The 27085-nt window shown below is 39.0% G+C and overlaps 1 protein-coding gene across 4 annotated transcripts in view; it reads left to right on the forward strand.

Annotated features, from left to right (window-relative positions):
* The window catches only part of si:ch211-186j3.6 (neural-cadherin), a 482505-nt gene that overhangs the window by 414288 nt on the left and 41132 nt on the right, over positions 1-27085 (forward strand). For all 4 annotated transcript variants that reach the window (XM_036211377.1, XM_024294975.2, XM_036211378.1 and 1 more), the window contains one exon: positions 13831-14075. In XM_036211377.1, the coding sequence (XP_036067270.1) occupies positions 13831-14075 (245 nt within the window). The remainder of the gene's footprint in view (positions 1-13830; positions 14076-27085) is intronic.

Below are 27085 nucleotides of genomic sequence, written 5' to 3' on the forward strand. Positions count from 1 at the left end.
TTTGACTTGGGACTTGACTCGGACTTGAGGACGAAGACTTGGGACTTGACTCGGACTTGCAAAACAATGACTTGGTCCCACCTCTGTGTATTTGTATTGTATCTGTATTTAAAACCAACAAAGTAGTTTCATCCTTCAGGTGTCGAACGGTTTCTGCCCTCCTCCACCAGATGGAACCGCAAGTTGTGATTCAGCAAATGTGTTGTTTTTGCTACATATTTAATTTTGTTGAGACAGAACTTAAACCCCACATGACTTTTATCCAACTGACCGTCGGCTTTATGAGCCACAATGCTTCTGAAGGGTCGAAGTCGGAGTGACGAGATCTGGACGTTTGTGTTCTCCTCAAACGTATCAGAGTGAAAAACATTTCACATTTAGGTCCGTGTGTTGCTTTTACATGAAATCATATTCATATTGATTATTTAAAATCATCTATGGATCGTAGTTGATGGATTTTAACCACCTCTAGGATTTACTTCTGAAGGAGCGATGTGTATGAGAATATGGAGTAAATAAATGGAATAAATTAATTAAAAATCTGCAACAATATGAAGTTTAAAAATTAAATTAAAAACAGTATAATCAATGACTGCAAATCGATCTAATATTGATAACAACTACTGAACCCCGAGGTCTGGTGTTCACACTGATTCACGTTTATAATTGTACATTTTTGTTCATTTTTTACCAATCTTCTTTTATTGATACTAAATCGATAGAATGTTTAGTGTTTTTTTTTAACTGATTTATTGACTGATTTATTGATCTGTTAAAAGGGGCAGACCATATAAGTTTTTCATCTTTCTGTCCACTTTTCTGTTTTTTGTTTTTTTTTACATCTTGTTTGAGTTTACAACTCAAGGTTGTACTGCATTGAATATTTTATTATTATATTTTATTTTATTGAATAAAATGTAAATTAAATGTATACATATATATGGACTCTACACGTTTGATCTTTGTTGAAAAACATAGAAAATGTTTTAATCTAATTTTTTGTTGTAAAAAAAAGTCTGAAAACTTTTTTTCAAAACATTTTTGAACAGTTTCATGTTTATTATCAAATTATTCTATAAAATAACGAAAAAATAAATATAAATGACTAAAAAGATGAATATCAAGCACTGCCACAAAAAAAAAACTGTTTTAGAGATAAATCAATGGAGCAAATTGTAAAAAAGCAGATTACTACGGTTAAATAATGTTTTGATCCTCATCTTAAATACAAACAGTTCTTTGTGTTTATTTATATAAAAAACAAACACATCTAATAAATAAAATGTTTCACATCAGTTTACTTTTCATGACTCAGCTTTCTATCAACAGTAAATATAGGTCACCATCTTTGTTTATAACATATGTATAAATGTTTACATCAATAAAACAGGGTATTTAATATCTAAAAGGTGTTTAATTATAAAACCCAAAGCTGGCGCTCCAGCAGTAATTGGATCATTACACTGCGAGTCCTCCTGTAGATGGAGTGTCTGGGTAATGACTCTGAAACCTCAACAGAGACTTCAGTGAAGCCGCATGTGTCGGTGAAGGAGCCATCATTCATCAGCTCTAACAAAATTATCCCAGGAAGTTTGGGGAATTGCTGAAGTGGCAGGATCCGGAGCTTCATGGCTTCAGACGGAGAGTAAAAGTCGCGGCGTGGCTCCGTGCCGTCGACGTTTTTTATCAGAGATTTACATTTGAGTCGGAGTAAATACAGTAATCCCATTAAACACATTTCATGTGATTGCCAATGCGGCAGCAGCAGCTGACGGGTCTGCCGCTGCTAGATTATCTCCCCACTGTCTGAAGATAAGATGGATAGAGGTCATTTACTTTTTGCTGTCGATAGGATGCTGGCTCCAAGGAGCTCGGCTCCGTCCTGGAGATCACTCCATCTACCTCCGCCGGACTGGGTCTCGTGTAAAAGTCGACCTTTATCTTCTGGAAGGGGATATTTGATGCAGGAAACAACATTTTTTATTTGTGGTTTAAGAGTAAATATTATAGATGTAAATGCGGTCGTCCGCTCACAGACTTTATGGAAGACGAGGTTTAACTGGAGGTAAAGAGTTCACTCCTCTCCTTAAAACAGAACCGAGCTGCACAGAAACAGAAGAAGAAGCAAAGCTTTGATTGGTGTCTCAAGAGAATGTCACCTTGAGGAAAAACATCTTTCTTACTTCTTAGGTTTCTCACTTCTGCCTCCAAATGTAGTTATAAAAGTCGCATAAAGATGCATTCAAGTAAATTTTATATCTCAGCGTCCACGTTGCAGCATTATTATTCCTTTGCTGGTGACTCCGCCCACTTTCTCCAGAATTCACACAAACCGAAACAAAATTCCATCCATTTTCTAAACCCGTTTCGTCCTTTTCTGGGTCACGGGGATGCTGGAGCCTAACCCACCCATTCAGGGCGAACACATGAATACTAATTAGGATGTAACGGATCACAAAACTCACGGTTCGGATTAGAGCAACCACGACTAATCGACGACTAATCGACTATTAAAATAGTCGAGGACTAATTTAATAGTCGATTAGTCGTTACTTTATATTATATGGATTTATTAAGGTTTTTTATCCTATTTTGGAGTTTAGCAAATATTTCAGCTACATGCTAGCTGTTTGGGCTAATTTAGGATTTTTTTCAGTACTTTCTGGCTATCAGCTTCAGCATTTTCAGCTCGATTAATCAGTGATTAATCGACTATTAAAATAATCGTTTGTGGCAGCACTAGTTCGGTTCCTGTCACAGTTTTAGGGTCACGGTTCGGATCAGTAAAAGTGAAAAAACAAAGGGAAAAGACAAGAAGTTAAAAGCCTAAAATTACTTCTTTGAAAAGCTTTAAAACTTATATTTGAGAAAAAAAAACTATATAAAGTACTTCAGAGCATAAATATACACTCACACATCTTTAAACATGAACAAAAATACAAATAAAACATGTCGTTTCTGATTATATTTACATATCTAGAGACAAAATCTGCAAAAACTGCAGAAAAAAAAGTTGAATATGCTAATTTTTCCTTCCCTTCACCCCCAAACATCCAAATTAAATCTTAAATGAAAAAAAAAATTAAGCAATCACTTTTTTCTGATATATTAATTATAGAGTTGAAACTAACTGTGGGAACATTTAAATATTTCAAATAATGATTATTATCTGTCGTACATGTGCAGGTGAGGCACTGTCACGCCCGCTTTTCATGGTCATTATTGATCCCTTTGGCTTGCCGTACTGCCTTCCCATGATGGCACATACCTGCTACATAATATAGATGCATCGATAGCGTAGTTTTTGTAAAGATTTTCTACATGAACTGCATCTCCTTTGTTTGGTGGGCAGCCTGAGAAACTCTACAGTTAACAGTTTCTAGTTTTCTGCTTTATTTTAGATGGTCATTCGGCTCTTGCTTTGCACAATTATTGGACAATTATTGCACATTTACAAGCAAATCTCCTCAATTAACCCTTTAACACCTGAGTTCCAGTGCTTTTTCCAGGATTTACCGTAACTCACGCTCACGCCGCTTTTCTCTTTCAAAATTTGCTGGATTTTTTGTGTTAGTGGTTGAAAAGTTAAAGATTTTGTGTTTAAGCGTCACCAGCAACGCCTTAGGAGTTAAAGGCTTAAAAAAAACAACAACTCTGCAGTCAACGACCCTCTGCTGCGCCAGACTTTACTAACCTCGGCTGTTTTTCTTCCATGGAATAATCAGCTGTATGCTCTCTGCAGGCTTGTAGCTTTTATTTATGCTGCCCTCTTCTGCGGTCCACTTTCCAACATCCTTCTTCCAACAGTAATGGCTCTCAGCTGCTCCATTCTTCAGTCTTTCTTACTTCAGCTCCCGGATCGCAGCCCACCTACTACTGCCACTCACTGGCGAGCTCTGCGCTCTCCTGCTTCTATTTTTACTGACCTTAGGCGAATATTCAGCTGTAAATGTTGCACCTAGGAGATGAGAGAGATGCTACTTCTCTACAAAGTGTAACAGAACAAACAAAAATATTTATTTTATGTCAAAGGATGATGTTTTCTTTCACACCTGTAACCATTGAAACACACAATTATAATGCTGATTCCAGAAAGTCTGACTCCACATCAACCCAAAACTACATTTCCTGTTTTTAGAATCACAATAACAGTTATTTCATTTACATGTAGGGGACTAGTAAACATCATCCAATCATGTTATATTCCAGAATGCAATAAAACTTGAGATAAATAGCACATCATGCTATAAAACTCAGCAAAAATGCAGACGAGGCAAGTGCATGGGCTCTGCTTCAGCGGGACTCGTAAAGGTTAACAGTAACCTGGAGGGTTGTTAGTTTATTGATGGTGAGGCCTTCAGGTTTGTGTTAACAGTGCAGAGGAGGAAACACACCAGCAGATCAGGACAACAGAGTCCCACTGCATGAAGGAGGTGTGTTGACAGTTAGAGATAATTAAAGCTGCAAACTACCATGGCTGCTGTGCGCCGCGTCTTTAAAAACTACAGAACTCCGGTTGGAGAACATAGTTCAGATGTTTGTGGTCACAATTGATTCACTGAAGCTGGAAGGAGTCAGAGAAAATGCTCAGACACACAAATGTGACGATCATTTTGTTGCAATGGATTGTTTGGTTCAGCCAGCTGGACCACGGACCAGTTCTGGTTAAAACTGGTTTCTATAGACTTTTACATCACTTTGTTCCACTATTTTACTTACTCTGATCATCTTAGGACGAATGTTGTATATCAGCTGTCGATTAAAGCCTTTTCATATAATCATTGGACTGCTGCTTTGCGGTTTTTCATGTTTTGTAGCTGCTTCTATAAATCTGTTATATGGATAAATCCTGGTGTGAACTGCAAACCCTCGGTCACTACACAATGAAAATACAGGCAACGCTTCTGGACCACACTTGCAACAATTCTCTGGACTTGACCTGGACCAGGTTTCTAGATCTGACTTGGACCAGGTTCCTGGACCTGACTTGGAGTAGTTATCTAGACATGACCTGGCTACTTATCAGGCCCTGATCCAGACTGGGTATCTGGAACAATTCTCTGGACCTGATCAGGACAGATCCAGGTTTTCAGATCTAACCATGACCAACTTTTCTGAACCTGATCTGGACTAATTCTCTGGACCTGACGTGGACCGGGTTTCTGTACCTGAACTGAGCTGGGTCTCTTGACTTGACCTTAGACTGGTGATGGGACCTGACCTGGAATCTTTCTGTGGACCTGACTTGGACCACGTTACTAGATCTAACCTAAATCAGTTTTTTTGGACCTTGCCTGGACTACTTCTCTGGACCTGACCAGTTTTCCATATCTAACCTGAATCAGCTTTTCTGGACCTGATCCAGACTTGGTTTTTGGACCTGACCAGAGATACTTCTCTGGACCTAATCTAGACTAGGTTTCTGGACCTGAACTGTGCTAGGTCTCTTGACTTGACCTAGTACAGGTATTTGGACCTGACCTTAACTACTTCTGTTGAACTGACGTGGACCAAGTTACAAGATCTGACCTGAATCAGGCTTCTAAACCTGATCTAAGCCAGGTTTCGGGACTTGACATGAGATGGTTTTCCGGATCTCACCAGAACCAGGTCTTTGCAGCATCTATTCATTCATACTGTTTCAATGAACCGAGTTAATTTGCTGATTTAAAAAATGTTCCTGCTTGGGTTTCTGGACCTGAACAGGTAAATAGGTGCCAAGTTTCCCATCACCAACTTTTCATTCCATGTTTTCTTCTTCATTTCTGTTTATCTATAGAACACCAAAATATATTTATATTGAAAACCACCCCCACTCTCCATGCACAGCTCATTTGTAAATGAGGCACAATAGAAACTCTGGAAACAATGATGCTCATTTGCATTCTTATCAGTCTTTGTCATTGAAATGATGTCCTTTCCTCATTGGTGGCGCACCATAACAAGTCTATCACATCTGAGAGAGCAACCTCTGCCGTGTGGCCTGAATGTTGATGGAATATTTCTTTTGTGGTGATGGTGGAGTTGGAAAAACCAGACCTCAGTGGAGGGCTTTTTCAGTGTTTTAAAGTTCGCAAAAGCCGGGGACTTATCACCCACTAAAAATAAGAACATTTTCTTCTGCATAATCAGTTTCTCAACAGTGTTCAGGTCAACAGAATCAAATCTTAACAAAAGCGGTTCAGTTCTATTAAAGTGATAACTGTTGTGGGTCTAGCTCACATGTCAAAGGCGTGTTTGAGATCCCCAGCTCCTCGCCTGCATCGTCAGCGAGACCAAGCTGCTGCAGGAGGGGGCGGAGAAAACCGCCTGAGATGAGGGCGAACGGCGAGACTGTACGAGATCAAGGAGTTGGAGGTTGTCCTTACCATTAGGCTGAAAGTTAATATTCCACTCCTCCTAGTATGATCTGTGCTGTTGTGTCTTTTATATTATTTTTTTACATATTTTAGAGTAAAACAGTTAATAAAATAGCCGCGGGATTCATTGCATGAGCATTGTCCCGAATAAATTAATAAAATTCAATTAAAGTTAAGTTTTAGAGGCAACAATAACAAATATGACCTCAGATTATTTGAAATCTTGTTTATTTTTTCATCAGTGATTCACTACCTTCCAGAAGGAGTTCAAAAATACACAGATTTCCTTCATTTAGCGCCAGTTATTCCATGTCGAACTACAAGAACTGTGTGGACACCACAATGCATTGTTTTGTAGTCATCAAGGTGGCCTGAAGCCAGCGCAGTACCTATTTTCTGGCTGCGCTGGCTTAGGAAGGCGCCTTGAACCCGCCCCTTTCTCGCGATACTTCGTGACGGCGCACATTTGATGTCAGTGCAAGGAACTAACCAACATGCACCGCAATCCAGGCGATCTGCGCAGCGCCGGGTCCACCTGCATGATCTCAAACACACCTAAAGTCAAGGCTCGGGGGCAGAATCCGGCCTTCCGGGTAACATTATTGTTATTAATGGCCCGATGTTATCTTGCACTTATTTGTAACTTGTATAATTTTGATCAAATATATTTTTATGAAGAGTAAAATATTGAAAGTTATTTAAGATTTAATTTGATTTAATTTGATTTATTCTGGAAATATAATTATCATAATTATGTTAAAAAGTTACAGTTTTAAAGTTTTAAAAATTGGTTGCTGCTAGCTTTTTGGACTATTTTGGCATTTACTAAGATTTTTTTGGTTATTTTGGAGTTTAGTCAATATTTCAGCTTCATTCTAGCTAATTACGGCTTATATATTTATTTATTTTTTTCTGTCTATTTTGGAGTTTAGCTACTATCTCAGCTACATTCTAGCTGTTCTGGCTAATTATGGGGTTTTTTTTCTTAGTTTTTTAGGCTGTTTTGGAGTTTAGCTAATATTTCAGCTAAATGCTAGTTGTTTTGGCTAATTTCGGCTTCCTTTTTTTTGTTTGAATGTTTATCGTGTTTGGCCTCCAACCTAAGGTGTGTTTTGGATTTTGGCTCCTTGTGCGATTTACTTTGACACCCCTGGTCTGGCTGGTCTTGGTTGTACATTTCCTATCAAAACACCTTCTGTAGTCAGAGCCTTGACAGACAGAGGCTCAGTGATGTCTGACTGAATGACAGGTGTCCTGCAGTCAACACCTCTGCAGACTCACATGAATATGGAGGAGCTGAGCTGCAGTTATGATCTGCAGCTAATTATGCTTCAAACCGCCAGGTCGTTTTTTTTTTTTTTTTTTATTCCCCTCCATCATGAAGATAGCTGGCATTTATTCTGAGCAGTCAAAGTTGAGTTTGAAGGTTGCTTTAGACAAGTCATTTCACTTTGTATTTGCTTTGATGGCAAAAGTAAAATCTCTTCCTGTCTCTAGACATGGGGATCCATTTATTGTGGCGCCTGTTGAAATGCCTCCGTGAAAGATGACATTTAAACTGTAAAACCTGCTGTGCGGCGTATAATGAGAGAAGCAGAGCGTTCCCTTTATTTGCCACTTAAATCTTCCTACACCTGCACCAAATGCAAGACTGAAAATAGACGTTTTTAGCTCAGAGGAGCAGAGAGGAGTACATCAACGTGAAAGAGCCTAAAGCAGGATCATCAGATGTGACTGAGGTTCATACATTGCTGTGATATTTAACACAAATGTTGTGTTTATTGCAAACTTTACTGGTAAATTAGGTTTATGAGACTCAGGCAGACAAATCACTGAAGGGATTCAAAAGATTCTCCTTTTGTTTTTTTTCTTATCGTTAAATCAAGAACCGTGGATGACATTCAAAACAAATAACGGGGATGGAAAAGCTTCTTAACAATGCGGCCGGTGAAAGGAGCTAAGCCGATTAGCTGGATGTGAGTGTGATTATGTAATAATAGAGTTTAAGAGAAGATGCAGTACATTAACTCTTCATTGTCTTGTCTGGATTATTTTGTCGCCAGAAGAGGAGCAATTATGAGATAAATTACAGCGTCGCTCTGAGTCTAATGTTGCTCTCTCGTAGAAAAGTTAAGTCAATATTAATAAGCATGAGCGCCTCGGCAGAGACTGGAGGCGAAACCTATTCCTGATGTCATCAAAATGTGCCGCCCGGAGCTCCTCAATAGACACTGAGTGAGATCCTGCATTAATGGCTCCATAAAATGTTTGTTTGAGTTGTTACACTCAAATGAGCTTTTAATGACAGCCCTGCTTTCCGAAGTGAGGCAGAAAATGTGGCCCCATCTGCATAAAACTGCCCTTGTTACTGCCGGTGCCACACAGTCAGCATTTTCATCGCCTGCACTTCCCTCTCTATTAAAGTCTACATCCCTGTAAGATCACTGATTAAAGGACTAATTAACTTTTTCCACTGGTGGAAGGGGTAATAAATACTCTACGAGATTAGATGTGGGTGGTAATGAGTCACATTACTCAGATACATGTAGTGAAGTAACTGTCCCTTTGAGTATTTCCAAGAGAAGTTGAGTTTTCTTCATCGTTACCTTTCAATCAAAGGTTTTGGGTTCTATGACCCATAAATAGTACCATAAAATGTTTAAAGCCTTAGTCACAACTAGGGGTCATAGACAGTATATAGAGAGAACTGGACTGATCATCCCCTCCCCCCTCGTGTTCCAAACAGGAAGTACCCGCTGGTAAATATTTTCTTTATCGCAAGTTATTCAAGTTCTAAACTGGCTAATCAGACGCCTCAATAACAGCTCATGGTGCCCACTGGCCCCACCTCAAACGTTCAAAATGTTTTTATTGACAGATACTTGGACCAGTCATTGCTTACTAACATCGTCTGGTCTCAAAATGGCGACTGAATTGACTTCATTTCGTGGGACCTGGAGGTAATGCATTCTCTGTGGGTAACGTCACAGCCTTGCTTTGTCCATCTCTATTTATGTCAGTGATTTGGTCTAACTGTGGTTGAAAAATGGGCAAACCCGTTGACGGTGAGCGGGGAGACGGCTGGTTCCAATCGTAGCAGGTTTATTAACATATCTTAAAGTTCACAAAGCTAAATCAGGGCCATTCAGGCAGAGGTCAACAACGAGTATCAGAGACAAAACATCTCAGATCCGGATGAAACGCTTGGTAATGCAGGCATAGTGGCACAAAACAATACTTCACACTGAGCGAGACTCAGAGTCAGGTGAGCAACATCCAGGAACTGTGCGCTGGGGTTGCTGGGAGATGTAGTGTGTTCAGTACTCTGGAGATGGCTCAGAGCCCTGACTCCTGACACCTGTACAGGGTACGTAGGTGATCTGCACAAAACATCAGGGTCGTAGACCGCTCACGATGCTGTACTTATGCAACACGTAAGAGTAAGTAAGGATGAGGTAGGTGAGATGTAGGTACCTCATCGTTTTTGTAATACTGCAGAATGCGGAAGGAGTCCGTTACCACTGTTCTCTTGATAAATATCTGCTCTTCTGTGCAACCTGACTGTTAGAAATGAAGAAATTAGAGTGTAGTTTATGTGGACGGTTGTCCTTTAAGCATGTATGTATCACATGCACATCCCTATGACAGCATCATCACTACTTCATAAGGGCGTGTAACTTGCATATAATACTTGACGATGCTCCTACTAAAGGCAATAGTACATTACATTTTCATGACGTCCCTTGAGGTGGCCGTATGAGCCTCAAGAGAACTGCAAGACACACCGTTGCTTCCTTTAAGATGCGGCCACTCCTCTACCAGACAACCCAAAAACCCATAGCCCCCTCACCACATCAGGGGCATCCAGGTTCAATATTCAATCAATGCACAGAACCAATCAGAGGTTCTGCGATGCGTTTTGAGTGTCGAACGCGATGCGCTGGTCTGGCAGCTCCGCATTTTGAGTGTTACAGCAGGATCCAGGTGTCGTATCGAGAGTTAATACATTTTGAACTTTGGCAAAGAAGCCACATTGCGTCAACCAATCAGGGACTTAGCTTTTGCCTGCAATGTATGGATGGCGTGATCAGTGGGTGGAGTCCAAAACCATAATGAAAGAGAATCTGATCGTTCTCCTCCTGAACTTTATGATAGTTTTCTTTTTTGCATAAAGTCAATAATGAAAAGTTCCTCCAATTTTATTTTAATTTTTTCCCTCCTCTGACTAATGCGGAACAACAAGTCATCAATCTGGGTCACAGAGAGACAGAAGTACCGCTGAAAGCGTCCATCATGCAGCTCCTGCAGTAGAAGGTGAACCTCACTGTACTGAGAGAGTCTCTGAATGATCTCATGAACCAAGACCCAGCTCTTTACAGTAAATAAACCTGATCTCTCAACATCATCTGTGTCTTCCAGCCATTATATATGAGATATACAGTCAATGCTTCCATGTAGTGATGACGTTAAAAACTTTGGACAGTAGCTCCTCCCACATGCGTCAAGTTTCTGAACACATTTTTGGACAGGTTTTGAGTCGTGAATTTGCTGTCCAACGTGAATTTGATTCACCAGTCACGTTTGGTGACATTACTACAGTGTGTTCCCAATAATCCGTCCGATCCTCAAGGGAAATGTGAGATCCTTAGGATGTGGCCACTCCTCTCTCTATGACCCTCCACGGGTCAGGACGACCCAAAAACCCACAACTCCCATACATATCTATGTAATTAAAGCTTTAAATGTGGCAGTCATAATGTGTATCACAGCATAGAAATATGTTATACTTGTTTTTGGACAGCAAATCTCTTTTATTTTAAAGTCCAAGATCCATTTTAAAGGTCAATCAGCTGTGATGTAAAATGCATGAACTATCAACTTAAAGAGCAAAAATGTTCCTCCTGGTAAACTTTTAAATATTTATTGTCTTTACTAAACCAGTAGTAGGTATGAGATTTTCTGGGAACATCTTAAATAATAATTCACTATTTATTATTATCATCACCACATGCATGTATAATGCAATCTCTCCCACACAAATTCACCACTAGTCTCATCAAACTACACAGATGCAGTTTCTGCACTCCATGACCCAAAGTTTCTGCGCACAGATGTGACCCGAGAGCGTTTATAAGCTAACATTTTAGCATGCACAGATGTTTAGGATTGGCTGGATCCTTAATCGCTTCATCCTGAAACGATGATGCAGGTGCAAACAGAAGAGGGGTTCTCAGCCTTGAGGTGCCGCTACTGGATAGAAAAAAATGTATATTCCACTTTCATATAAATTAAAATCCTCAAAGTTTAGGTTATTCATTTACAGAAGTTTAAAATGTCTCTCAGACAAACCTATGATTATATTTTAAACAAAAAAGGTAAGGTGACAGATATTTATTGCACTGGTTTGAATCCAAGGTTTGTTTCAGTAGAAGGGTCATGTTTCCAATTATAGAGGAAATGTCTGTTAAGAAGAATAAGAGCCGCAACACGACAGCCCTTTGTCTCATTGGGTTAAGTTTGTGGAATAAGTCTGATTTGAAACCTACATACTACAGATGTTTGAAAAAGTGCAAATTAATTACAGAAAAATTACATAAAATCATGTGAAAGGATTTGATTTAAAGACGTAAATCCTCAGGATGATAGAAAAAGTTAGTTTTTATGCTATGGTTGTGTCTGAATTCTTTTATTACTGACTACTTAGTGAACTACTGTATATAGGGTGTTCACCAATGATGGGCAATACCATACCTTTAAGATTTTTATACGATACTGATTTTGAATAAAATATACCAATTACTGGTCATTTCTTATACGTGATTTTTCTCAACTATATTATTTGTTATCATCAAAAACTGGGAGCAATTTTAAAAAGGGAGCAATTTTAATGCGCATTGTTAAACATACAAAACCCTACTGTCCAAAATCACCTACTCAGTTGTTGCTTAGTGTTAAATCCACAACTCCTTGTGACTAATGGATATTTACTTCTCTATATTCAATATACTGTGGGCTGGGGGTGTTTTGGCACAAAATACTGGAGTAACTCACCTAATTACCAAAAATATCAAGAAATGACACATTCACTTTTATCTTCTCACTTATTAATCAGTCATCAATACTTTAATAGAGTAGTCAATACCAAAATGGGTATCACGTTTGAAATTTGTTCAGCAGGGGCTGGCGCTGCAAATAGCTCTGACTTACTTCTTGTGGCTCACCTGACTCGTCTGTGAGCTGCGGCTCAAGTCCCGTGGGAATTTGAGACACAAGCCATGAGATTTGGTTGCAACCCACGAGATTTAAGTCACGACCATTGATATTTGAGTTGCAACCCACGAAATTTGGTTGCAACCCACAAGATTTAAGTCGCGACCAATGAGATTTGAGTTGCAACCCACAAGATTTGGTCGCGACTCCGAAGATTTAGTCACAATCCATGAGAATTTGAGTCGTGAACCACGAGATCTGAGTTGCAACCCACGAAATTTGAGCTGCAACCCACGAGATTTCAGTTGCGACCCACAGGATTTGAGTCATGACCAACGAGATTTGAGTTGCAACCCACAAGATTTGGTCGTGACTCAAGATTTGGTCACGATCCATGAGAATTTGAATCGTGAACCATGAGATCTGAGTTGCAACCCACGAGATTTCAGTTGCGACCCACGAGATTTCAGTTGCGACCCACGGGATTTGAGTCGCGACCCATGAGATTTGATTCGCGAACCAAAAGATTTCATCGTTACTCACGAGATTTGGTCACGATGCATTAGAATTTGAGTCGAGACAAGATTTTGAGACAAGATTTGATTGACACCCATGAGTTTTGAGTCGCGAGTCACAAGACGTGAGTCATGTAAGCCACCGTAAATAGGTCTGCTGTCTTTCAAAAGGTCATAAGAAAAAAAATCTCAGAGAATTCATAAACAGTCTTCATAAAATGTTCGTATTTATTAGTTTTTGTACTTCAGCAAATCGGTGACATTATATTTGGGGGGAGGGCACGATCTGGGTGAATCCAGAGGATTTGTTTGGAGGGGGATCTGATATAAAACTAAAGCCAAACCCATCAATTCATACTCCTACTTTTGTTTTTTTCTGGAGCTTCATCCCTATGCAAAATGTGTTTCTAATGACATTCTTACCTATTTTATAATTTTGTGCTTTAATGCATTTATTGGTTCTCTTATCAAAAGTTTGAGTGATGCCCAAACTATCTTGTTTTTTAAATTATTTTCCAAGATTTACAGCCCCAACTGATTCATGGCTGTTTGTAATAAAGATGTTGGAATGCGGTCAAACTCAAAATGTAATTTTGCGCATCAGAAATCATATAAATGCACTGATTTGATGCATGTATCAGCAGAGTGGTTATGTTTTTAACACATAGCAATTATAGAAAGCTGTGGTCCAACTGTTCATGGTTTCTACGCAGAAACTGAGCATTTCTTTTCAATCTTCCTCCCAGATGTCCTCCTGGTCACATGGTCCGTGTGAATGGAACCAAAAAGACTTGCGTGTACACGCTGTGCGCCACCCGACCCTGTCACCGCGGCACCTGCGTGGCCCAGTCGCCCTCCAAGTTCACCTGCCACTGTCCGGACGGCTACAGGGGGCGCCACTGCGAGACCACGCTCGCCATTTACCGGGAAGACGTGGGCCTGAGCTTCAGCTCCCTGTTCGCCATCTGCATCTGCTTCATGGCCTTACTGGGTATTTATGCACGCTCTCCGGTTGTTTCCTTTATGACCACTGAGTTAAAAAAAACAAACGATGCTATTATTGACCTCATTCAATGGTTTTCTGTCACCTAAACTGATGTTTGGGAGGTACATTTCTGATTTTCTAAGCTTTTAAAATGAATGATTTGTTCAAGGTCTTTCTCACACATTTTTTAAAAGAAACTACATTCTAGTTCAGTGACCAAACAACTGCAGTTTGTAGCGCTTCTGTTATGCTGTAGAAAAGTGAAGAATTAGTTGGAGCTGCAGATGAGATTCTTTCAGAAACAGCGTCAGTGACTCAGGATTTTCTATCAAATCAGGCTTTTGATCAAACTCAGGTCAGCTTGGAATTCATCTCCTACCTGTTAAGTTCAAGGATGTTTGAATGTGAAAATTTTGAGAGTTTAATTTCAATATGGGAAAATTATTTAAACTTAGGAGGAGAAAATGGTCTAAATAAAAGTACTTCATCAGAAAATGATTTAAAAGTCTGTTGCTACGTTTGTGAGAAATCTGCATTTGTGGGATGAACAGCGGTGCTGAAAATGTGGCTTTGCCCACAAAAAATGCCAACTTTCTCTGCCAAAGCACATTTTATTGCAGCTGCTTTGAGTTTTTGTTCCCTGTGAGGACGGGTTCTGTCACTGCTCTGCTCCAAAAATCTCAGCACCAGGTTCATTTGGTTTAAGTGAGTCCAGCTGCTCTTCAAAACCAAGAATCTGCACTTTTTTGAAGCCTCATCTCCAAATGAAACGTGAATGGATAAATTACTCAAATGGAAGACAGAAAGAACTCTCTCTGAGCGAAATAAAAGCTACAACAACTAAACAAGGTACCATCAAAGCAACAAAATGTATGGACATTTTTTGACGATTCATTTTGCAAAATAATCTATTTTACAATTAAATTTTAAATTTGCAATTCAGACCTACAGTATGAGAATGCAATGAAAATGCAATTTATAATTCAGTATAAAGAATTACAATTGAATCACACAAATGAAAGAAAAAATAAAATCAATTTAAAATGTTGTGGATTTTTGGTACTATAATTCAAATCAAAATGTATTTTACAGTTAACAATTTAAAATAAAAAAAAGAATTTCCATTTCTTTTTCAATTTAAGAAAGCTTAAAATCTGCTGCATTTTAATTGAACTTTGTGTTTTTGTGTGAAAATTCAAAAGAAATGTGTAATGCATTTTCATTTACAGGGTGTTCCGCCCTTTCAAACCCAAAATTTAAACAGTAAATCAAATCTGTCAGACTCTCATCAGGGCGGAGACCCTGTTGCTTTGAATTGTGAGTATAAAAAAAAAAATTCCATAAGACAGAGACCTGCTTAAAACAAAAGCTGTATCACAAAAATCACACAGGAAAACAACAGGGAGTCCTGTATTCATTACTGCTGAGTATAATCCAGGAACTATCCTGATGCCTCACCTGTACGGCAACCAAAATGGGACAATGTCCCCTCTGTGTTTGTCTTATGGAAGTGAAGTGCAGTCAAGTGGCTCAGGTAAAAAAAGAAATAAAAAGATGTTAGCCTAAAGTTCTGCCTCATCCCAGGAGAGCAACATCCGCATATTCTCCTTGTTTCTAGAAACCGGTGACATGAATAACTTGAAGCCGTCCCAAACATGAAATATGGAGTGTTAATGGCTGCATCCGTCAGCTGGAGCCACTACCTTCAGTCATCACTCACTTAATGCTTTTCACATTACAGTCAGACATGGCTGAAAAAGTGATGGAGAGAGCTTCAGACAGACAGCATGCAGTATTTACACTCCGTCCACTAGTCCTCCGTAAATAAAGTGCAGTGCTTCAAACGCTCACGGCTTCATCATCAACACCACGATTCGTGGAAATAATCAGGGGGTTGTGCAGAGAGAGTTTTTAGTAAAAATAATATTTGATGATAAAATAAAACCTTGAAAGAGGAATCAGAAGATTGGATGGTTTTATGATCTGGTACTCTCAATCTCAAACCTCAACTTGGGGATAAATGGAAGGATTTTGCAGATAAACACAAAGGAAATCTGTTTTTCACCTGTAATCCTACTCAAACATTCAATTATTATCATCAAACTTGTAAACAAACTGGAGAGTTTTCCACGAATGAAGTGAGATCTGCAGTTTTTCCAGATTTTTACTGATTATCTTCAGATTGGTAAAAAGAGAATCAAGTCAGAAGTCTATTTATGGCTCGATCTTTGCTTTTATCCTCCTCTGTGACCATGAGTTGAAGGTAAAGAAGAAGCGCTGATGATCATGGATTTAATGGGCTCCCTTCATGGGATTGGTTAAGGCTTAAAGAGTAGCGGAAGTATCAGAAGATCCACTCTGAGCATGTACTCTGTCCATGTACAGAGGAGCCATCTGAGTTGGTTTTTCCTGTCTGAAAGAATCCCACCTGGACGGCTCTGTGGCGAGGTCTTATAGAAGGAAAACCTCGGACACGCCGGAAGGATTAGATCTCTCATCCGGTCTGGGATTGCCCTGGTATCCTCACCAAAGCTTTACTGCAGTGACTAGTCTGGTGGGAATACTTAGATCTTCGTGTTCTTGTAACTTTTCCAATGTCAGATGGGTTTACCCAACATCAGTCATGTATCTCCTGATCATACCACGGTCTAGGGCAGGGATGGACAACTTCAAACCTTGAGGGCTGCATACTCTGCTCTGGCATTTCTAATTGGCTTGATACACCTGAACCAGGTCATGAGTAGAGCTTGGATATGTGGAAATCATGCAGACACTGCAGCCTTCAAAGACTGCAGTTGCCTACCTCTGGTCTGGGTGAATACTTGATTTTGATTGGCTCCGTTAAAAAGACATAATGGAGACCTGTAAAAGAAGCTCCAGTCAAACAGCCTGAATGTTCTTTCTGTCCAACACATTCTCATCTCCACATCGTACCAAATTGACGTTCTGTTCAGGCTCCCTTTGCGTCAAAATTTGACATTTTGGGTGTCCCCAGCTTCTGTGAAATCTATTTCTAACCGATACTGGACACTTCAGCGGGGATTATCCCTCTCTTATTTTCCTATTCTACTGCCTTTGCCTCCTACGAGGGGGCGGGACTCGTGTGATTCATAGACATGTGACGATGCGTCATCAGCATACACGCTAAATAAAATATACCCTCTAGTTAACCGGGAACATACATTTCCATAACACCAGAGACGGGCATCTATGGCCATCCTGGCCTTGGCTGCTGCCCCCGTCGCCCCAACCCAGACGGCCAGCAGATGCATGGGCTGCATAAATCTGCCTTCAACTGTCAACCTGAGTCACAGGATTTCTGTTCCAAATGGAGTTATTCTACGGGACGTTTTGCTGAAGATCCAGAGAAAACATGACCTGGATGAATCAGAATCCACACAAACAAGTCATAAGACAGGAGATTCGTCTATATTTTTACAGCATGCGTATCATCTGTATTCTAATGTGTGTTCTCTGTTGGGTTCATTATCCCCTCAACACAGCAGCACAAGTGTTTGTTCTTTGTTTAACAGAAAAATCCTGCATTTCTGCATCTTTCTGTTTGATTCCTGTTTGCCGAGCCGTTCTTCTGTTGTCCTTTCAGCTTCCTCTCTAAGTGGACGCTGCTGACGAATGTTTACAGATTCTGACGAAGAGCAGAAAGGCTTTGAGTTTTGCCCCACTTCATGTTTGGATTAAGACATTAAACCCCTCCATTAATGATTTCTGTGTTTGCTCTTTTGTGATAGCCCCTAAGCTGAAGAGCGGGAAACAGATTGTTGTCATTTAATCATATTTTGCAGTCGGGACATTAGAAAACATTGCATTTCCATTTGGGGGAGATGGTGCAGTGATTTTTTTTTTGTTGTTGTCAGGTTTTGAAAGGAGTGATTTCATATTTTTAAAGGATTTTTTGTACCTCATTTATTGATGGCTGCTGCTGCAAATATTATATAAGTTTATATCTGAACTCAAAAATCTATAAAAGCCTCAGATCACTGAGTTTCATTCTGCAACCTTTGATAAAGGAGGGTATTATGTTTCTAAAAAGCAATAATGGAGAAATGATACAGATGGTTTTATAATGGTTTGGCTTTTTTTCTGCAAAATGTCAAGAAGCTTCAGCAGAAACGGATGGATGGAAAGTTTATAGCAGCTTAGCTACTTCTGCTTTTGAGCAATGCTTTGCTGTTGTTCAGAAATCAACATTTTTCTGTATGCACGCCTGTCATGCTGAATCGTCGTCTTCCTGCTCTTTTAGTTCTGTATTCCCAAAGTAGCCTCCGCAGAGACGGCACCTTGGGCACAGAATGCTCTGACATGTTCTCCCGGTTTAATTGAGGACAATACGAGAGCGGCGCGAGGCAGAGAGCGGTGCAAGACAGCAGATCAGAGGCATACAAAATAAAACAGGACAGTGGAGAAAACGCGGGGAAAACACCAAGGAGCTGACAAGATTACAAAGCGAAGGCAGCGTGCAGCACATTCCAGGAAAAGTGGAGCTGGAAATGTTGGGAGCTGAGAAGGATGCTGTCGGTGTCAGGCCGCCGCCGGCCCCGGCGGCTCGTCTCATTGGTTATTCACCTCCAGAACAGTCAGACACAGTTCATGTGATCATTCCTACCTCTCTCCACTTTGGTCTGTAGCTTCAGGCTCATATTAAATGTGAAATCCAGCCTTGATCCTGCTGAAGCTCAGTTCTGTTTTAAGTGTTAATTACTTGATTTGTAGGCATACAAGGTGCTGTTTACTCAAACCTGCTGAAATTGAGATCAATGCTCCGGGGGCTGGAGTAGTAATTTCGATTGCATTCTGCGCTCGAATGGTCAAGCGCTCCTGTCTGAAATTTAAGCAGCAGGAGAGACTTGAATGGCTTCCACAAATATTGTGTGTGCCGGCTTTACATGTTTGAAGATGGACGGCAGAAGAGGACTCGCTGGTTGATGACCCTCAGTCAGCTTTGTTCTAACACGGAAACATCTGTTCAGACTAACAACCTTATCATCTAATAGTAAAACAGTTTATTGGTAAGCACTTTCCAAAATTCCTTTCTTGATGAAAACGTCAAAACAAATAAAAGACAGACAGGATGAACAATAAAACTACACCTGCTGAATTAAAACTGCAGGTGATTGGAAAACAGATTGAGAGTAATAATAATAGACATTGAGGCTATGGATGGACTTAAAAAGTAATGGAGGACTTGGTAACTGAAGGTGGTTTGAAGGGTGAGAAGAGACCATTGACTATACATTAGAGGTGTAAGGATTTGTTTCATCAATGATTCAATTCATATGATAATTTGTAGTTGTTGATACAATCCATAGATGAAAGTGGTTCATTTTGGACGATTCACTGACCTAAAATGGATCCAGGACATGTTTATCCCAAACTTCCATCTATGTGACTCAGAGATAAATACCTGCTACTGAACAGTGCAGCTGAAGTTTTCCAGATTCTTGTATTTCTTCAAGATAATAAATTAAATATGTGTACAAACAAGTAAACAAGAATGCATGTCAAATCCATTCACATTTTAGTTTGATAAAGTTGTTGTTTTCCTCATTAGAATAATCCAAAGGAAAGATTATAAGAACATTCTACCACACTTTATGGTCACGTGATGTTTCCATAGTTTATTGCTGCATCACATGTGTGTTGTCTGGTGTGATGAACCTTGCTCGTTTTTACGTCAAAGTAAAATAAATCTATCATGTCTCAATCCAAATGATACTTTCCAATATCGATTATCAATTTATATGATTTTGAAACAATTTTTTTTAATAGTATTGATCAATTTCATTTGATTCTGCCTCAGACAGATCAATCTGGTTGGATTGTAGGAATAAAAATTGATCAATCAATTAGTCATTACACCTCTACTGTACACCCATACAAAACGATTGACTCCTGGCTCCAACCAAATGAATCACCATTTTTTGGCGTACAGGAGCTAGATGTCATCAGTAAGCAGTGATTGGTCTGAGTCATCGTTTTGTAGGCAAACGCTCTCCAATCAGGAATGAGCTTGATGACCTATCAGTTGAAAGCAGGCAACACAAAATCTGACAAAACGTCTTAAATGTTCAACATAAGACCACCTACTTGTATTGAGGCTTTTGATTGGCCAGTTAATAAGTTAAACAATTTACAGTAAGCAAAGAATATCATGATATGAAGATTATCAAGAAAAAAAAAACCGTATCAGAACAAAAATGGTTAATCTGACCAATGGAATGACTGAGTCATGGCTATTTGTTTCTCTATAGAAGTCTATGGGATTTTGGCTTCTTGGAGCCTAAAGGACCAGAGGGAGGAGTCACTCTGCCCAGTCCACATCTACACAGTGACTCATTTGTGCAATTAATGAAACTTTAAGTTTGAAAAATTTAGAGAAAAACCAGCAATTAACTTCTGAGTGGAGCTTGTTAGGGGGGTGAACAGTCGGGTTTACTGTTGGGTTTGTGTTCTGGACCTCAAGAAAAGACAACCTCAATGGAAAAAAAGAGAAAATTAACTGAGAACTCTGGTGGTTTTCTTAGGAAAACTTGACCCCACCAGTAGGAACAGCAGTCAATTAAGGGGACACCAGAGAGAGGTGGATCCAGTTTTTAAGAGAGAGGCTGGTGACATCCAGAGCCTGAATTTGGAGAGAATCAATGTCCAAACTTGGATCCAATAAACAAAGAAGAGGTGATTACAAACATTCATCCAAAGAGGCAATAATCCAATCTGTAATCTGAAACCACAGCGGAGGGCATAAACTGGGTACAAACATGTGAAAACACAGAAGTAATAGAGAAACAGTTCTTTTATTTTAGTTTAAAGAGACGGTTAAACATTATATTGGTCATCCTTTAGTGAGACGTCCTTCGGAGGAAGACTGACTGTTGTGAGCACCTGGTAGCTACTTGAATTATTTAATTTTTGTTCTGTTGTTTACAAAGATTTTGCAATAAGTAGTGGCACTGCTGTTCATGTTTGCTGGTTTGATGGTTTTCAAGCTAAAAAATGAAAAAAAAAAAAGTGTTTTTCTATATAACGTGTTATTTGAGATTATTTTTACTAATTAAAGCAGTATCACAATATCAGCATCGTGAGCTATGGTATCACGTATTGCATCGTATCGGGAATCACCCCGTGATTCTCAGCTCTACACGTAGAGTAGGGTGTCCTCCACAAAATAACTGGTTTTAGTTTTTAAAAGTATGCTGTTAAGATAGTAAAAGTGTGTCTTTGAGGACTGATTGGTTTCAGTTTGATGGTCTTATTGTGGTTTAAACTATTCCAAGGGGATGCTGGAGCTTTCGAAGTTTTTAAACTCTTTATTGTTTCTGTCCAGCAGACTGAGGAGTTCCTCATTCCCTGGGACACGCTTCTGTTAAGCGGAACCCGTTTCTAGAAACCAGTGCTCTGGGTTTTGCACGTAAACCTTCTGAGTTTGTGCATGAAGCCCATGAAAATGGCCTGTGCCATTAGAGTCCTTTACATCCAGGAGTTATAGAGTTTGTGCATCAGCAGTTTCATCTCCTAAGTGCTTGTGGGCAGCAGCGTTTCTAAAGAAAAGACATAACTCTATAAAGACATGACGATCTAATAAATGTTGAGCAGCAATCGGACGCACAGAAATTGATTCACTGTAGTGCCAAAATGGGAGACACTGGAGGAAATTGTTCATCCAACAAGTGAAATGACAAAGGATGCTGCAGGCGGAAAAGCAGGTTATGTAATCAGCATTTTGAACAATCCAAACAGAAATGCTGCAGGTTACATTTTGCTGTCTTGTTCTATGGGTTTATTGTGTCTCAACAAAGTAGAGTGGGAGGCAAATCCAGACCAAGTGGATGAATCAGTTTAGGTCTATGCACACATAATGGCTTGTAGTCGTGTTGTTGTGGAAGTGATTTTATAGTCTGGGGGAAAACCCTTTTGAATGACGTCTGGTTTTGGCAGATTTCCATTTAAAATTTGGTTTTCTCAAACTTTCTGGGTTTTTTTTGTATTTGCTTTATTTTGAAATGTTGTAGATGCCCTTACACCAACTTCAGCTCAACATCAGGTCCCAGGAAGAGAGAGTGTTTCAGTTGGTGGACAAAATAAAACTAAATTCAAAAGAGAAAGGTATCCATAGGATTATTGGAAACAATGGAGTGAATGTTTTACTCGTAGATTTTTGAGATCCCTTTTAGGTAGTTATTTTTTGGTTCTTTTGGAAAAACCTGCATCATATAGGCATAAACTAGGGGTGTGTATTGGCAAAAGGCGGAACAACACGTACCCCGATACATGTCTCACGATACATATTGTGATATAGCCTAAGACTGTCCTAAAACAATTTTCCACTTTTTTAGAGTATTAACAAAAACTCTACCTGACTATTAATACACCTTTCATTGTAATAATCAATTATAATTTAATCTGTGTTCACAAAATTAAGAACTGAAACTATATATCATATACAAGTTGCTTTTACCCAAGCAGATTCTTTTTGTAAATTAGGAAATATTGTTTTTAAAGGGAATTGTCAATATCATCTGATTTCTACAACCAAATATTTTTCAGTTTGAGAAAAAAAAAATAGAATGAATGTTCCTTAACAAGTAAGGTTCTAAAAGTATGATTAAGAAAATAAAGTGCTGTTTATTTCCAGCGTGGCCAAATCTAGGATATAAACTGTTCAGGAACCTAAACGGTATGAAAAAAAGTAACACTCTAGGACGCTCATGAATTTTAAATAGATATAAGTTTCGTCAAGCGAAATTTTGCGATATATCACCAAATCGATTTTTCCCTAGTGTTAACCTGTGTGCAAACAGAGGCAGAATTCTGCTTTATTCTCTCAGATTCATGAAACCATGCATTCAAAAATATTTTTTAGAGGTTTTTTTTGCCTTTGCTTTGGGGAACTTTGCTCGCCACCACTCTATGAACATGAGGCCAATGTTTGTCTACAGTCAGGACAAAGGTGAAGCCTGACTTAAAAAAAAATAAATACAGCTTAAAGTCTTCCTTGCATGTGACTCAGAAGATTTTCAAGTTATCGCCGTGACCAAAGGCAGACGAGATGCTAGGAGCTCAAATCCAATTTTCCTCTGGTTTGACTGCATGTTTGTGAGTGCATCCTCATATTTGAGCCCATTTGTAAATTATTTTGTATTTTGGCAGTTCAGATAGAGATGATGATAAAGCTTTTAGTCACAACTGCCCTTACAAGTGGAAACAGTTGAAAAATGGTTAAACCTGTATGGGGCACGCAGGTGACCCGCCCGCATGAAATATTACAGTTTTTCCCAATTGCTAAAACACTAAGTGCCATTCTCCAAACAAGCTCATCAATTGCTTTAACTCTTTTCTCAAAAACATCACTCTTTGGTCAAAACCTAAAACACAATTTGCAGTTAACACACAATTTTCAAAACTCCAATTCACTCTTTGCGGAACACAAGACACATTTTCACTTTTAAGACACAGTCGGCATTCACAACACACAAGGTGCAAAACATTAACACAAAGAGGTAAAACTCAAACTCTGTTCCAACACAGGAGTCATCATTAACACACAACTGGTCAAAACTGAAGACACTTTTTGGTAATCAACTGCACTGAATATATAGGCAGTTCTGGAGCAACTAAACAGCCAATGAAAAATGGAAAACAGAGAAAGGCAATTGAGACCCAGACCCACATTGGGACCCGAACCCCCACCAAGACCTGCACCCAGGCCCAGACCAGCACCAAGACCAGAACCTCCACCAAGACCTGCACCCAAGGCCAGAACCTCCACCAAGACCTGCACCCAGACCCAGACCAGCACCAAGACAGAACCTCCACCAAGACCAGCACCCAGGCCCAGACCAGCACCAAGACCAGAACCTCCACCCAGACCTGCACCCAGGCCCAGACCAGCACCTAGACTCGCTCCAAGATCCAGACAAAGGACAGCGATTTCTGATGCGATCCGGGCCACTGTAATTGACCATGTGTTGGTTCATGGAATGACCATGAGGGAAGCGGGTCAAAGGGTCAACCCCCAACTCAGTCGGTTCACAGTGGCATCAATCGTGCGGACATTTAAAAATGAAAACAGGTCAGTGCAAACTGAAACAATTAGAGAATACGAAATGAAAGTATGTTTTACTTAGTGTGACAAGGGATAAACATAAAATATATTTGTATGTGAACAAACATTTGATGTTGTCTTTATCCATTTGAGTGAAAACACATTATCCAACATTTTACATAAGAAATTAACTTTAAATGAGTAACTATTTATCCTGTGATTTGCATTACTGTAGCAATAATTCTCTACCATGCTGATTCTTATTTTACAATAAATAATAAGCATTTTTTACAGATGTAAAAATGTGTACTTTATTTAGGCATTACAAAATATCTTCTTGCATTCTATTGTCAATTTTGCTATATATTTTTCTTTGTAAAACATTTTGCGAACTGTGTCAAGTGTTTTGTTGTGTAGTGTGTTGTGATTGCTGCATATTTGTTAGTTTTGACGACAGAGTCTTCATTATGAACTCATAGTGAGCTTCTGACTGAAGAGTCAAGAATTTTGTATATTGAAAATTGTGTTTGGTGCTTCAGTGCGTAGTGTGTTGGATTTGATGCATGTGTGTAAGTTTTGACAACAGAGTCTTCATTTTGACCTCAAAGTGAGATTTTGATTCATGAGTTAAGTATTTTGTATATTTAGCTTATGTTTTGAAAATTGCGTTTGGTGTTTGGTTAAATTGGTCTAATGTTTCAAAAAATGTGTTTTAGCATTTGGAAAAAACTGTAATGTCCTAAAACCGCTAGAACAGGAGTCTGTAACCCTAGGCTCTGGAGCCACATGCGGCTTTTTCATCCCTCCATTGTGGCTCTTTGAGTTTGAAGGAAACGTGCTAATAATTTAAATGAAATTTTGTAGTTCTTGTTAATTTGTTTTACTTTATTAAGTTTTCTCCCGCTTCACAACCGTTCTTAAAGAAAATGCATTGACACGTTTTGATTTTGAAAAGAAAAATTAGATAGTACACCAACATGTTCATGTTTAATACTAAAATGACAAAAATTATGAAGGTGAACAAAGTTCAAAATGATTAATTTTTTTATTGTGTTTTTAATTTAGGAAAATCTACTGTAGCAGGGTGTATTTTATTTTGAAAGAACTTGTACTGTATGCGCTGCTGTCAAACGTAAAATAATAGTAATAATAATAATATAAAGAAGCATTTAATACTGCGATAATTCAATTATTGCAAGTATTTGAAACCTACATTTTTATAAATGAATGGCTTAATAGTCAAAATGCATAAATACATGCTCTTTGTGTGCTGTTAGAAATGAGGAATTTACAAAAACAGAGTGTAAGGGTATCCTTACATCACGTTCAAGCCCTGTGCGTGCGGCATTTGTGACGAGAGTGTGGCGTGATGACACCATGACCCATGACACCATGTGTGTAACTTACATTATCCTTACTAATACTTTACAATACACTTACCACAAACACGACAATGGTACGTTCCATTTTTACGTTGTCCCTTGAGATGGTTGTATGAGCCTCAAGGGAACACACCTGCCGTACCGTCACCTCTATGGGCCCAGACAACCCAAAACTTGTAGTACCTGATCAGGTCAACCCCCATATGGGTGCATGTGACTACGGCTTAAAACAGCAAGGCTATACTCATAATGTTGCTAACTTGGCAGCTTTATCACTGTTACAGAATCCTCTCTGTCCCCACGGCAACTCCTCTTTGAAGAGTCCCTCACCAGTCTGTGTAGAGCGGAGGAAGCTGAACTGGATGCTGAGGCTCATCTACTGCTCATCGTATTTCTTGCTTTTGGGTTGCGCCTTGCCAAAACCTGGGTCATGAATTGGCGGTATATAAATAAAACTGAATGGAGTTGAATCATCATCTGAAACAGGCTGCATCTTCTCCTTTCACAGCCCCTCTGGTGAGGAAAATGCTGCCGTCTATTGAGCTCATGTGTTCTGTCGATATCTCTTGTTTGTGGCTTTTGAATAAATCCAGCAGCAGCTCTGTGATGATTTCATCTTTGTATCGTCAAACGAAAATCCGGTTAATGACTTTATTACAGCTCTAAACTATAAAAGTGCTTTAATGGGGTTCTTCAGAGGGGAAGAAACATCCCAAACTCCATTTATTGGTTGTAATTTCTTTATCATAATGAATCATGTTCTCGTTTCTGCATACTCAGAGTTATTTAACTGCACTTAGGCACTTTCAAGCCAGCTGTTATGGGTCTTTTACGTAAAGTGGCTCCCATCCAGCAAATCAGCCATAAGGCGCTGATTGAAGGACTACTGTAGTCATATACTTTACTGTAGTTTTTGTGGAAACACATTTCCTCTGCTTCTCAATTAAAACCTTAAAAAGGCGTTACTCCATCTCCCTAAAAATCTGCAACGTTCCACTCCTATTTGTTGTCATGTGGAATTTTTATTTTTCAGATTCATGTATTATTAGTGACTATTTTTTTTCTGGGATTGATTAAGCCATAAAAAACATATTGACAATCAAAATGTAAAATTCAAGGAAATATAATGAAAAACACAAGGAAAGTTGTGTTTTTGGTCTTTTAACATGTTCTAGTGGCATTTTTATAATGGAGACAATGACAATGAGCTCACCTCTAAACTCTTTCTGAAGTCAAGAATACCCAAATTTAAAGATTTATGCTCTTAGCAGACATTGCTGGTAATGTTTATGGCCAAAAATTGTATGTCGCCATGTAGTTTACAAAATCGTTTTGTAATAAATGAAAAAAAAAGACGAAGAAATGATTACTTCAAAGTACCTAAAGTAAAACTATAAACTTAAACAAATGACTATTTCCTTTACTGCAGTGAAAAAAATGAATTCCTTGGATAATGACCTGAAGAAGTCTTCAAGTATTGATTGTTTTAAGTTTAAATGTAAAAACAAAATGATTGACGTGTATGCAGCATGATGTAAAAAATAATGTTCAGGATTGTTTTTTTTTTTTTTTTT

Source organism: Oryzias melastigma, linkage group LG3 (assembly GCF_002922805.2).
Source record: "Oryzias melastigma strain HK-1 linkage group LG3, ASM292280v2, whole genome shotgun sequence".
Lineage (NCBI taxonomy): Eukaryota > Metazoa > Chordata > Actinopteri > Beloniformes > Adrianichthyidae > Oryzias > Oryzias melastigma.